General features: G+C 38.6%; 1 protein-coding gene across 2 annotated transcripts; it reads left to right on the top strand.

Annotated features, from left to right (window-relative positions):
- Positions 1-45: 45 nt before the first annotated feature.
- Positions 46-6,626, top strand: Mlc1 (Myosin light chain alkali). 2 transcript variants are annotated; one of them, XM_076821714.1, is made up of 6 exons: positions 46-179; positions 499-526; positions 1,472-1,780; positions 4,317-4,403; positions 4,798-4,866; positions 6,099-6,626. In XM_076821714.1, the coding sequence occupies exons 1-5, from the start codon at positions 177-179 to the stop codon at positions 4,827-4,829; spliced, it is 459 nt and encodes a 152-aa protein (XP_076677829.1). In that variant the 5' UTR covers positions 46-176; the 3' UTR covers positions 4,830-4,866; positions 6,099-6,626. The 2 variants fall into 2 exon arrangements, with proteins under 2 accessions (XP_076677829.1, XP_076677828.1); XM_076821713.1 differs by lacking the exon at positions 4,798-4,866.
- Positions 6,627-12,237: the final 5,611 nt, after the last annotated feature.

The raw sequence follows: 12,237 nt of genomic DNA, 5'->3' as shown, positions 1-12,237 counted from the left end.
GCCGATACCCTCTTCGTCCGAGGCGAGCTTTCAGGCTGGACCTCCTGATATAATTCTCGTGTGTCCTGACCGTTGCGCCATCTACAGAAATAAAATGAATAAATTTGGTAACACCCGGTAGCACTTCTGGTTCACACTCCGTTCGGTTAGCATCCACAGGCACCAGATAGACTACAATGGTGAGTCCCCAATCTCTTCCTCGGGACCTTAATACGATACGAAGAATTTATTCGTCTCGCTTGTTGGCTTTGTTGCATATTCGTCAGTTTTTCTGTTCAAGGAGTTTCGAGAATTATTTGTACTTTGTTTATTCTCGCGGCTATCTATTCCTCCGCAAGTTTCGATTTTTGTACTCTGCATCGTGAACGCGTTAAATCCAATAATTGCTGGTACAGTTCCATCGAGAATATTGGATATTTTATCAATAATAAACGAAATAATACACCAGAACAAATTTCTAATAACCAGGATTTTAAAGATAACTTGTTTGCTTTACAGGCAGACCTCAGCGCCAAGGATGTCGAAAGTGAGTAAAATATGGCATGTGTGCTTAATTCTGCTTGTGCATAACAAAAGAAATGTTAAAATGCCGAAGTTACGAAATATAATTCGTTAAGTACTTACCAAGTACCCAGTGAATTCTATGAATAATTTCTCGTACTCCGATAAATCTGTGGGACCATCCGGACCAAAGTGAGGAGAAGTATTCGCGAAATTTGAAATACCGCGAGGGGAATGTCTTAAAATTGAAAGAAGAACGCGTTTGTGATATGTCGTAGCAAAAATAGACGTTACAATCGCAGATTTAAACACGTGACATTTTTGTGCGTCGATCTAGACAACATTCAGATCCCTCTAATACTAAAACGTATTTTATTAAAAAAATATTAAATTTTTATCGACCGAAGAAAAAACCCTGAGACGTTTAACTATCTGATGATCCTGCTTGCGATGTATTGCCGTTAAAAGTTCTATCTACATGCATGAAACACAATATTCACGTCACGTGACAGTGGTGTTACATAATCGCCAGTAACCGGCAAAGCAAAAAGAGATGTGTAATCACCCCGAATGGGGAGCACCATTTCAAAAATAGTTAGTGCTCTGTTCTTATATGGCTCGGCGGGGGTAATCTGACCCACTACTTCCACCAGCAAGTTCTTGAATCGGTTGCTGGGTGGGAGCCGCTGCGTCCTAAAATAGAGCAATATTTTTGAACCAGGTACGCTCGAACAGTCGCGCTTCAGCTGACATAAACCCAAATTTCGCGCTCCGTGCTTTAAGGCTGAATCCATCGAGGAGTTTATTTTACTTTAACAGAAGATTATTCGTCGACAATGTAGGTTGAATTAAACATTCTCCGTTTCGAAGCATTCGGAATATTAAGTACTTGAAGTAAATGCTGGGGGAAATGAACAGCGTTACCACGGATGGCACGAGCTAAGCTAACACTCCCTTGTTTATTGAACAGAGGCAGAATTCGCCTTCTCCATTTACGACGCCGATGGTTCCAATGTCGTCGATGCCGTCGACCTTGGGAACGTTCTGCGGGCCCTTAACCTGAATCCCACAAACGCCACCATAGAAAAGCTGGGTGGAACAAAAAAGAAGGGCGAGAAGCTGCTGAAACTCGACGAATTTCTGCCGATTTACAGCCAATGTAAAAAGGATAAGGAGCAGGGATGTTACGAAGACTTCATCGAGTGTTTGAAGCTCTACGACAAAGAGGAAAACGGAACTATGATGGCCGGTGAACTCTCGCACATACTGCTCTCGCTTGGTAATCATTCACATTTATTATGGCTATTAGTTAAGGAAAATTGTTTGCATATAAACACACAACTCTATCATACTTTATAATCAAAGATGTGGTACCCTTTAACAATCAGGGCCGCTTCTGGGTTTTGGCCGCTCGGGTGCAAAAACAATATTGCCGCCCTTATTAATTAATAATTCTTTAAATAAGAATTTAATATGCAGTGTTTAGTTTTATATTTATACGCACATAATTTTAAACAGTCGTCATGCAAAAGAGTTTCGGTTGTTATTCTTATTAATCAAAATTTTACATATAATAAACGGCCTGCGGCCGCCCCTACGTTTGGCCGCCCAGGTGCGGGGCACCTTCTGCACCCCCGCTAGAAACGGCCCTGTTGACAATACCAAAGAAATGAAGCACTATATTATTTTTTAACTCTTTATTTTAAGAAGACTATTCTCGCGAATTTCCTTCAACTTACTGACTTTTGAAGTTCATTAATACAGCTGATAATTTGGTCAAACCTACATCTTTTTTCGCTGTTACGAAAAATGTCAAAGCACTTAACATCACTGTCTTTATGCTGTTATTTTTAACACTAAACGTACCGGTACTTTACACGTACCTATTCTTACCATAAGGGGTCGTTTGACCCCTTATGAAATAAACGTTGATTTTTAGAAAGAAATTCTTAATTTATTAAAGGAAACAATTCGCAACATAACTTCTGATTTCTAATAAAGTAATCAAACATATATTTTTATTTTTATAAATAAAATAATCAATTAATTACACTTTTTACATATGACTGGTTTCTCCTTCATGCATTTTCCGCAGGCGAATTTTTAGCAAATTATTCAAGTTTGAGTGGTTTTATTACCCGTGCACAATCTTATTTGGCATTTTTCTGGTTTCTTGTAAATCTCCGATAAGAGTCCTTTCTGTTTGTGCGTTACGTCGTATGGGCCCGATCGGGTCGTTTAAGCGCTCGCGGCGAAACCAAACACACATGTCAGATTCGGATAAATGAAACTATAACTTGAGAAGTGTATCTGAGTCCAGAACTAAGGTTCCAGTTGGAGAACTGCGGAAAAATACGTAAATTTCGTAAGGGTTCAAACGACCCCTCGTGGTACATAAGGTGTGGAAAAGAATTTTTCTCGATAAAAAATAAGCTAAGAAAAAAACGGAATGCGAGAAATTGAATATAATCAGATAATATAAGAATTTACAGAAAGTCAGATGAGCGAAAGAAATAACAGTGAATGTACGATTTTAAAGTAAATTTTGAAAGGGGTCATTTGACCCCGCTTGGTACGTTTAGTGTTAAGTGTAATAAAAAATTACAATTTATAATTATGTCTATACCAGGGTTGACAAACTGGTGGCTCGCGAGCCACCAGGAGCTCCTCCGCTTTCCTGCTACGCTGAACCGCCCCCCTCCATACCTACCAGACTCTGAGGATCGCAGTCGAAAAGAGAAAGACAGAAGGAGAAATCCACTGCGATCGTCAGAGTCTGGTAGCTATGGAGGGGGGCCGTTCAGCGTAGCAATAAAGCGGAGGAGCCCCCGGTGGCTCGCGAGCCACCAGTTAGTCAACCCTGGTCTATACTATATAATATTACATATTACTATATAATTAGGATATTCTTCCGAATGGCCCCAGTGGCCGATCGACACGAGGCTTGAGGGGATGGGTGGGGAGGGGGTGTGGACCCTAAATCTAAAATTGTAGCTTCGGGAATTTATTAGTTTCCGAAATATTAATAAAAAATTATTGTAAATTTTTTTTTACAAATTATTTTTTTGAACTGCATATACGTAGTCCTAACGGGGTTTCATCGTGCCCCCCCCCCCCAATTTGTCCTACGGACAGCTGGACGCGTTCCCCTTACCTCCGCGTGCCCCTCAGACACTTAAATGGCATGCATATATAGCTGAAATTCAAAGCCAATTTTCTCGAAAACGAAGCGCGATATTAAAAAATTGTATTCTATATTTTTGTCTTATTTTGGCCTGTAGAATCACCCCCTAGAGTATTGCCTACCAATAAAGTAATAGGTATCCACCCTGTATAATAGGATGGATCGCTTCTCCAAGTTTCTGGTTCAAATCTCCAAACTTACATCGCTTTACGCGCCCCCCGCACTAATCTAGCCCCAACCAATACTAATATCCAGAACAAGTTGGGAAGTGGAATGGCTAATGTCGGAAGAAGTCAACAGAAATACTAAAAGTTTTTTTATTAATATCTCGTAAACTAATAACTTCCCGAAGCAACAATTTTAGATTTAGGGTCCAAACACCCTCCCCACCCCTCCCCACAAATCTCGTGTCGATCGGCCACTGGGGCCTTTCGGAAGTACAGCCTATAATTATGTAAATCTTAAACATTTCCGAAACGCATAAGACGGAAGTGTGAATTTTTATCATAAGATGTGTTAAATGAAATCGATACCGGTCGTGTTAATTAAGTTACATATGGAGTTTGAAAAAGCATAAGAGAAAGGGATGAAAAGAAACGTTGCTCAACTAAGTTTGTCTATGCCCGGATAGGTGAGAAACTCACCGATTCCGAAGTAGAGACGGTGCTGAAGGAATGCATGGACCCCGAAGACGAAGATGGTTTCATCCCCTATGCTCGTAAGTATCGGTTCATCTGCGTAGAAAAGGCACATGCATCTCGCGAAGTAAACAAAGAGAGTAAGAGTGTTAGAAAAGCTGCATCAGTGAGAAATAATATTAATGTAGAGCATCGCTAGTTGGAGAGAAAGCAGCGGGAGTGCAGAATACAACCATAGGAAATGCATTTGTTTACATTCGTTCTATCCGTAGATGTTGATTTTGCTGTAGAAAATCTAAACAAGAGTCCTTCCCCCCGTTTTTCCTGGTGTACAGTATTTGTATAGTAGTGTAGATCCTTAGAAAATTTTACACAGCTACCCGAAGTGTCCAGGCGTGTGACGGGAATCAATAAATCATTGTCTTCCCCACCCTCCCTGTTATTTCACATTTCCACGTGTTTTGTGTTCTACAGCATTCTTGAAGAAGATGATGGTGTTGTTATAAACAAATTGGATGTCAGTGTGACCAAAAGTCGTCCTCCGTAAGTACTCCCTGTAGAGTATGCCTTCGTGAACCATTTGCCTTTCTCCACTGTTTTGTCCCGGTTTTATCTGCAAACTAACACGATCTTCTCCCTCCCCTTTCATCACGCACATCTTATAATTTATAGGATGCAACGATTCAATGTGGCAGGGATGCTGAAATCGATAACCCGCTTCTCGCACAACAACACGTGCAAAGACTTAAGTCAGTCGTACGTGAGATCTGTGACTCGACAGCTTGTGACGTTGATTTCGCGAAGTAATCTTTACACTTTTCAAACTTATCACTGATTTAATCAAAGTCGCTTCAGACAATCTTTTCACCACGCTGACACAACACACTACGATGTCTTTTGGAGAATACAATTACATAATTAGGTGGTCCAAAATTCTTGGGCAAAGGTCTTGAACGAATTTTACTTAAAGTTATCACGCCCAGTGAACTTTTAAATTTAAAAATTTGGCATTTTTATTAATACGTCCACCGTTCGCTTTTCAAAAATTTACTTATATTCCCGCATAAATATTTAGCTATGATTATTTCCGAACAGTATAGTTGTACTTGAATACGATACGTTAATTTACCATCGCGTCACGGATTTCTACGGTTGAAAACAAAACTTTGTTTCAGTCGTAAATTTTACTTCAATCGCATTAACATTCTATCAGTGGCTGTTTTCTTTTCTGTTTTTATTTCTATTCCCAGTAAAAAGAGGAAGAAAAATGATCGTTTCGTATGTACTTGAATCTGATACGTCTATGTGACTTCTCGAGCTTCTAAAATCTTACAAAGCTGAAACCGCGGTACGGCATGTAATATAATTTTACATGACTCGGTGATATTGCAATTCAGACTGCGGTGATGCTTACTACACTGCGTTCCAAATTAGAGCGTACTCGTTTCGCGCAGGGGCACGCTGTTGATTGGTGGTAAGCCGGCAGGGAAAGGGCTACGACCAATCGCGAGAGCGCTACGACCAATCGCGTGCGTCAGATCCGCGGGAGCTGCGCAGATCGGTCGCAAATCGGTAGGGGCGTTGGTACGCTCTTATGTGGAACGGAGTGTATGTACGTTCAACGTCGCTTATGTTTGTGTTACGGCGCTAAGTCCGATTGGCATTGGCGGTTCTCTGAGCCCGCGATCTACGACAACTGTAAATATTTCTTCACTGCCATTCGACTTGCGCCGCTTTTCGGTTTAAAACGTTAATATCGATCGTTTTATTTCTAGCGTTCCTTCGTAGACTGTGTGACAGGGCGGCGGCAGAATGAAGTGACAACGCGTTTGCCGTAATGTCGGCGTTCATCCGCTGGTAAACCCCACGTGAACGAGGAACATGCTTGGTCGTTATATTCATCATATCATTCATCCCCTGTTAAAAATCATTAGATGCGCGATACATTTCTCAATGGCGCGTAACACATTCTAGACGGGCATCGTCATCGCATTCAAGAGACAAATATGAAAATGCAAATATTGAGAAACTCTTACCGAAAATCCTGTGAATGTAAAGACAATGTAAGAACCGCAGAGAGGACGCACAGAACCATCGTTATTTGATTCGGCGTCGTGTACTGTTGTAACACAGGCTATATAGTTTTAACGATTACGATATGTATCTTATCGTATAAATACTTGAATATATTTATATGTATGTATTACCATTGTACAGGGCCGAATTAAAAGATCAATGTTATTTTACATCTTATCGTTAATTTAATAAACTGTACCCCTCGTAAACGAGGAGTGCCAAAACTCTCACGTTGTCAACAATTTTCTAATGGAATTTTAGGAATACTTCCGGATTTGTACATGTATCTACGTTTTATCTTCTGTCAAGCTCTTCGAGCGACGTTTATAAAAGAATCGAAGATTTAAGGAACGTTTGAATGATATTATATTTATAATGTAAATAAAATCACAAAAATATGTTTTCTACAATTTTGTGGACTGCCTAAATTTTCATTTAACTTTATCATTTAGATATTATATTTCTGGACTTGAGAATCGGACTGTTGTGTTCTGCCAAGGATGAAACTTTAACAGACTATTTGTAACGAGAATATATTGTGCCTCGTTTAACCCTCGGTTGTCACACCTGCGATTTTTTTAAGCAAAAAACTTTTTATCGGAACTCTTATTGCTTCAAATTATTTTTAAGCATGATCACACTTTAAATGCCAACTTTCTGCGATGGGCATATATTCTACAATGTTCAAACTTTATCTCAGAATTTTTTAGACTTAATTTAACAAATAGTTTTTAAATAACAACTGGTTGAAAATTGGCAGGGTCAAATTGACCCAGTGTGGCAACGACGTTCGAAAAAGTAGGGGTGACAACCGAGGGGTAAATCGATCCCCGCGAATATCTTCGAAACTGTTGATGATACCGAAAAATATTTCAAACAAAACTTGAATAGGGTAAAGGACCCAATTACTGACACCTAACCAATTACTGTCACCTTAAGCTATTTTACTTAAAATAACGAATGAATAAACGTTGTAAAATCACACACAAAAAGAATTATGTAATTCAACCTATAATCTATACTATAGATTATATACTATAGTTTATTTATTCGTTATTTTAAGTAAAATAGCTCAAGGTGACAGTAATTGGTTAGGTGTCAGTAATTGGGTTCTTTACCCTACTTCCGAGGGGGGCACAATTTGCTGTCTGTAGCATTTTATAGGTCGACATGTAGGGAGCATGTGGAAGCCCATTTTGCTTCTTTAAATGGATCCACATAAATTTTAATGCACTAATCGATGCAGCTCATGATTCCCTATAAAAAAGTATTAAGCAATTTATACCGAATAGTTATTAGTTTAGGAGATATTTTAGTTTTAATATTGTGAAGTGATACTCGATTTGAGTGAAGCTGGTACACCGAGTGCATTTGATTCTCTCGGACCAACTGCGCGCGCGCACACACACACATGAAGGAGCATGCGCGGCCTTTACTGAGAAAACTTTCAACAAGACGAAAGTCCACAGTTTCGATGAAATCCGCGGATAAACTAGCGGTTTTCATCCATTAACACGCAGTTTTATCTGTGACCGATTTATTCAACGTGATTTGTCTGTGAACTTTCGTTGTATGTTAGTGGGTGTTTGCAGTTTTGATCCGCCGCAGACTTTGATCGCGGGTGTGTCCGCAACGGATGAAGACCGCAGAGAAACCTCCCCGTGTGTGGCCAGCTATTGTGACCAGAAGCGTCTCTCTTAAGGGGGTATACCCGTTTGAACCCTCGGAAAATGTATACATTTTGTGGATTTTTTTACAAGTCAACGGTTTGATGCAGATTTCCCGTTTTTTAACTATGTTTACATAGTATTATGAACTACTTATAAAAAAAGTTTCAGTTAAAAAACTATTGTTTTTCGGAAGTTACGGATACATGTCCGAAAGTCTCTCGATTTTAGACGGCTAAACGGTGGCCCTAAAAACTCGCGCTACGTTCAACCAATTCACTTCCAATTTTGCATGCAGAATCATAATAAGATTCCGCATCGTCCAACGAAGGCTTTTTTTATTTCGATTCCCCGTTTATTATTTATAAAGGAAAAAGGTGGATTTTTCTCTTAGAAAAATTTAACTTTACCTTTGATCTCTCACCATTTCTTTATTTTTCAAAATTTTCAAAATCGCCTTCGTTGGACGATGTGGAATCTTATTATGATTCTGCATGCAAAATTTGAAGTAAATTGGTTGAACGTAGCGCGAGTTTTTAGGGCCACCGTTTAGCCGTCTAAAATCGAGAGACTTTCGGACATGTATCCGTAACTTCCGAAAAACAATAGTTTTTTAACTGAAACTTTTTTTATAAGTAGTTCATAATACTATGTAAACATAGTCAAAAAACGGGAAATCTGCATCAAACCGTTGACTTGTAAAAAAATCCACAAAATGTATACATTTTCCGAGGGTTCAAACGGGTATACCCCCTTAAGGTGCGATACCACGGTGCGAGGCTCGGCGAGTTTCGTGCCGTACCAGCCGCGTCGTTGAAACACCCACGGCTTGCCGACTCGCGTTCGCTAAGTAGATTTGACGATTCTACAGTAGATAGTATCTCTACTAACACTGACTTATCACAGGAATCGTGTTTTTTTTATCTTGAGTGAATTTGTTTACTGTGATCGTAATTCTTGATCTTGATTGAATTATTTTTAAACGATTTTATTCAGCCTCGATCCTCTGTTTGTTTGTTTGTATGTTTGTATGTGTGTTCCAAATCTGGCAAGTCAAATTTAATCCACCTCCACCAATCCAATTGTCTTGAAACTTTGCAGGCGTGCGTAGTTTGGATGGCAATACAATATTTATAAAAAAAAAATAACCCCGAGGGGTTGAATAAATTACGCAGTCATCAATAAATATAACCCGTAACCACAAATCCAAACCACTTGAAATCAGCCACTCGCGTTCTTTAAGAAAACGACAAAAAGCCGCTACGTTCGGGTCGTTAGTCGCAACGCGATTTGAAATTAAAAAAAAAGATATTTGTAAAGAAGTCTGAGCTGCGAAGTGTAAATCCATAAACACTAAAAACTAGGAAATAAAAAAATATATAAGAAAAAAAGTTATGTTAAACGATTTTATTAAAAAATGCACTAAAAACTAAAAAATAATTCTTTAACAGAATATGAATCAATTTAGTACTGCATCAAGCGTCGAAATGAATTTGTTGCGAGATATCCTGCGCCACGTTTTTATTTAAAGTTGAAAAACACCATTGAAATTGTAATACAAGAAAATAATTAGTTTTAGTTTTTAATGCATTTTTAATAAAATCGTTTAGCATAAAATTTTTGTTTTAAATATTTTTGTTTTATAAAATACTGTAATATAGCTTGTGTTACAGTCAAAGCGTTAATTCAGCGAATGTATACATTCACTAGTCAATGTACGCACACACTGATTTAATTGGATAAAGTATTCACATATATATTATATTTTTTAACTAAAGTGAAGAAATATACGTTATATTTAAATAGGCCAAGAATGATTACATTCGTTCAAAGTCAGGGATGACTAACTGGAGGCTCGCGAGCCATCAGGGGCACCTCCGCCTTGCTGTCACGCTGAACGGCTCTCTCCATACGTACCAGACTCTGACGATCGCAGTCGAGAAGAGAAGGAGAGAAGTGGGAATTCGCCTGTGATCGTCAGAGCCTGGTAGGTATTGGGAAATACTGTCAGAGCGCCATCTACTAAAGTAAGCTCTGTAATCGGGTCAATCGCGTTACAGGACTGGTGTCACACAAGCATTGAAACAGTGCAATAATGTGTTTGTCATTAAATAGGGTAAGCAGGTCAGTAGCTGGACAGGCCCAGCAGATGGACGAATCGTTGGTTAATCGTTAATATTGAAAGAACTAGAGTTTTAATCTATATTATTGTTTTTTTATTTTGTAGAAAAAACGTTCGTTTCTTTATAAAACATTAACATATTTATCTAAAATAAAATTTTGTATGCGAAAAATGTATTTGCATGTATGATTTTACGCCACCATGCGCGAGTCACTTCATGCCTGAAACGTCTAGCCCCATTAGGCTAGAGATAACCTCACTTTATTTGCGGCCTGGGCCTATAATCTGTGGCACCGTTTTCTGCCAATGAAGACTCCATACGTTTTTAGTTTTGATGAAATAAACTATATTTTAACTAAAAATAACTTAATCTAGGTACCTACTATATCTAATAAGTCTTTTACTCGTCTAGCCAGACACCCGTCCATCTATTTTGAACTGTCCATCTGCTAGCCCTATCGTCCATCTACTGGTGATACGGGCAATGGGTAGAGTTTTCATCATTTTATCCTTAAATACATTAATTTTTTACTTGCAGTTATTTTTTTCTTTAAATTTGTACATTTTTACGTGCAAAGCTTTTGATTTTTTTTTAATACAACAGATATTTCTAAGGAACACCTTGATGTAAACTTCGGAATCAGCTAAACTGTCCATCTACTGGTCTGCTTACCCTAGTCTGTTAAATTTTACAAAATCAATCATCAAACAGTCGAAATTCCCAATACTGCCAATTACATGTGACAGCTAATCCGATTAGACTGCTTTAATTTTCGCCACCAGATTGCGTAGCGGAAATAAGAAAATGCCAATAGAGGGGGCCGTTCAGCGTGCCGGCAAGGCAGAGGTGCCCCTGGTGGCCCAGGCGCCACCAGTTAGTCAACCCTGGTTCAAAATGTACAACTGAGATTCCATAACTTGAGAATGTTTTGAGAAAAATTGGGGTTATGTGACACGTGTGCAAAGGGGAGTTATGGGAATGAACGTGATCGAATCACTCGTGATTCAAAAATAATAGTTATAGCCACCACTAAGTAGTCTATAAGCCTCGCCGCGCTGTGGGATCTCACCTTTACCGCTAAGTAAGTCCCCCCGAGCCTCGAGCGCCGCAAACTGTAGATTAGGGCGGAGCGATAGGGTAGACCGGGGGCGGTAGTAACACTTCGACTTTGGAATACGATGTAGTAACTGTTACATTCGCAACAAAAACTCTTATTCCAAAATGTTACTTATTTATCTGACATCATTGAGCAACAACAGTATCGTTATATGTCAAGTAATATCGAAGTTATTAATAAAAAATGAGAAGCGTGTAAAGTGTTACTACTGTCCCTGACCCCGGGTCGGTTGTAACACTGCATGAAGTCGATAGTAGCACAAATATAATTTACAAAATTAAAATGTTTATTGATTTAAATTATAATAATAAATTAAAAATGTAACATTTATAACTAATTATGTGGTATCGTAATTGTGGCAGAAATAAAACACGTTTTGGGTGGTGCATTCTTCATGTGATCAATCCTTACATTCAGTATATTGCACCCATTTTTCATTTGGTTTGCTTGTGCTGTACTATAGGATTCCATGCAAATAAGACAATATTATTCGCCTTCTTTGTCACTATTCGGTTCTGTTGCGGTAAAACCGACCCCGACTGCCGATGTTACAATTCACCCCCGACCATGCTTTTGATCTTCAATTATAAATTTTGACTAACGAGACGAATAAAAGTGCTAAGTTACGATCAATACTACTTTAAAACAGATCCAATTACAGTTTAAAAAATCTAACAAGCACATACTTGCGAAGGGAGTGTTTATATTACAATTTTAAGTCAGTAAGAAAAAGTTAGGGTATTGAAAAGTTATTTTGTTCACTATCCATGTCTATTGTGTATCTGTACTCTTAGGACATGGATGTGTTTATTCCAAATGTCATTGTTCATCATGTATCCAAAATTAGTGTTAATATCTATTATATGTTTTGAGATATTTAGCGTGTTATATTCGCCCTCCTGTTACTACCGCCCCTGGTCTACCCTACTAT

The sequence above is a fragment of the Andrena cerasifolii genome, chromosome 10 (genome assembly GCF_050908995.1).
Source record: "Andrena cerasifolii isolate SP2316 chromosome 10, iyAndCera1_principal, whole genome shotgun sequence".
In the NCBI taxonomy this organism is placed as follows: Eukaryota; Metazoa; Arthropoda; class Insecta; order Hymenoptera; family Andrenidae; genus Andrena; species Andrena cerasifolii.
This window is presented reverse-complemented; position numbering and strand designations above follow the sequence as displayed.

What these genes read in the sequence shown, in the direction of transcription:
- Mlc1 (XM_076821713.1), top strand. An exon ending in CAGCGCCAAGGATGTCGAAA is followed by an intron (nt 527 to 1,471) that starts GTGAGTAAAATA and finishes TTTATTGAACAG; the next exon opens with AGGCAGAATTCGCCTTCTCC. An exon ending in GCACATACTGCTCTCGCTTG is followed by an intron (nt 1,781 to 4,316) that starts GTAATCATTCAC and finishes ATGCCCGGATAG; the next exon opens with GTGAGAAACTCACCGATTCC.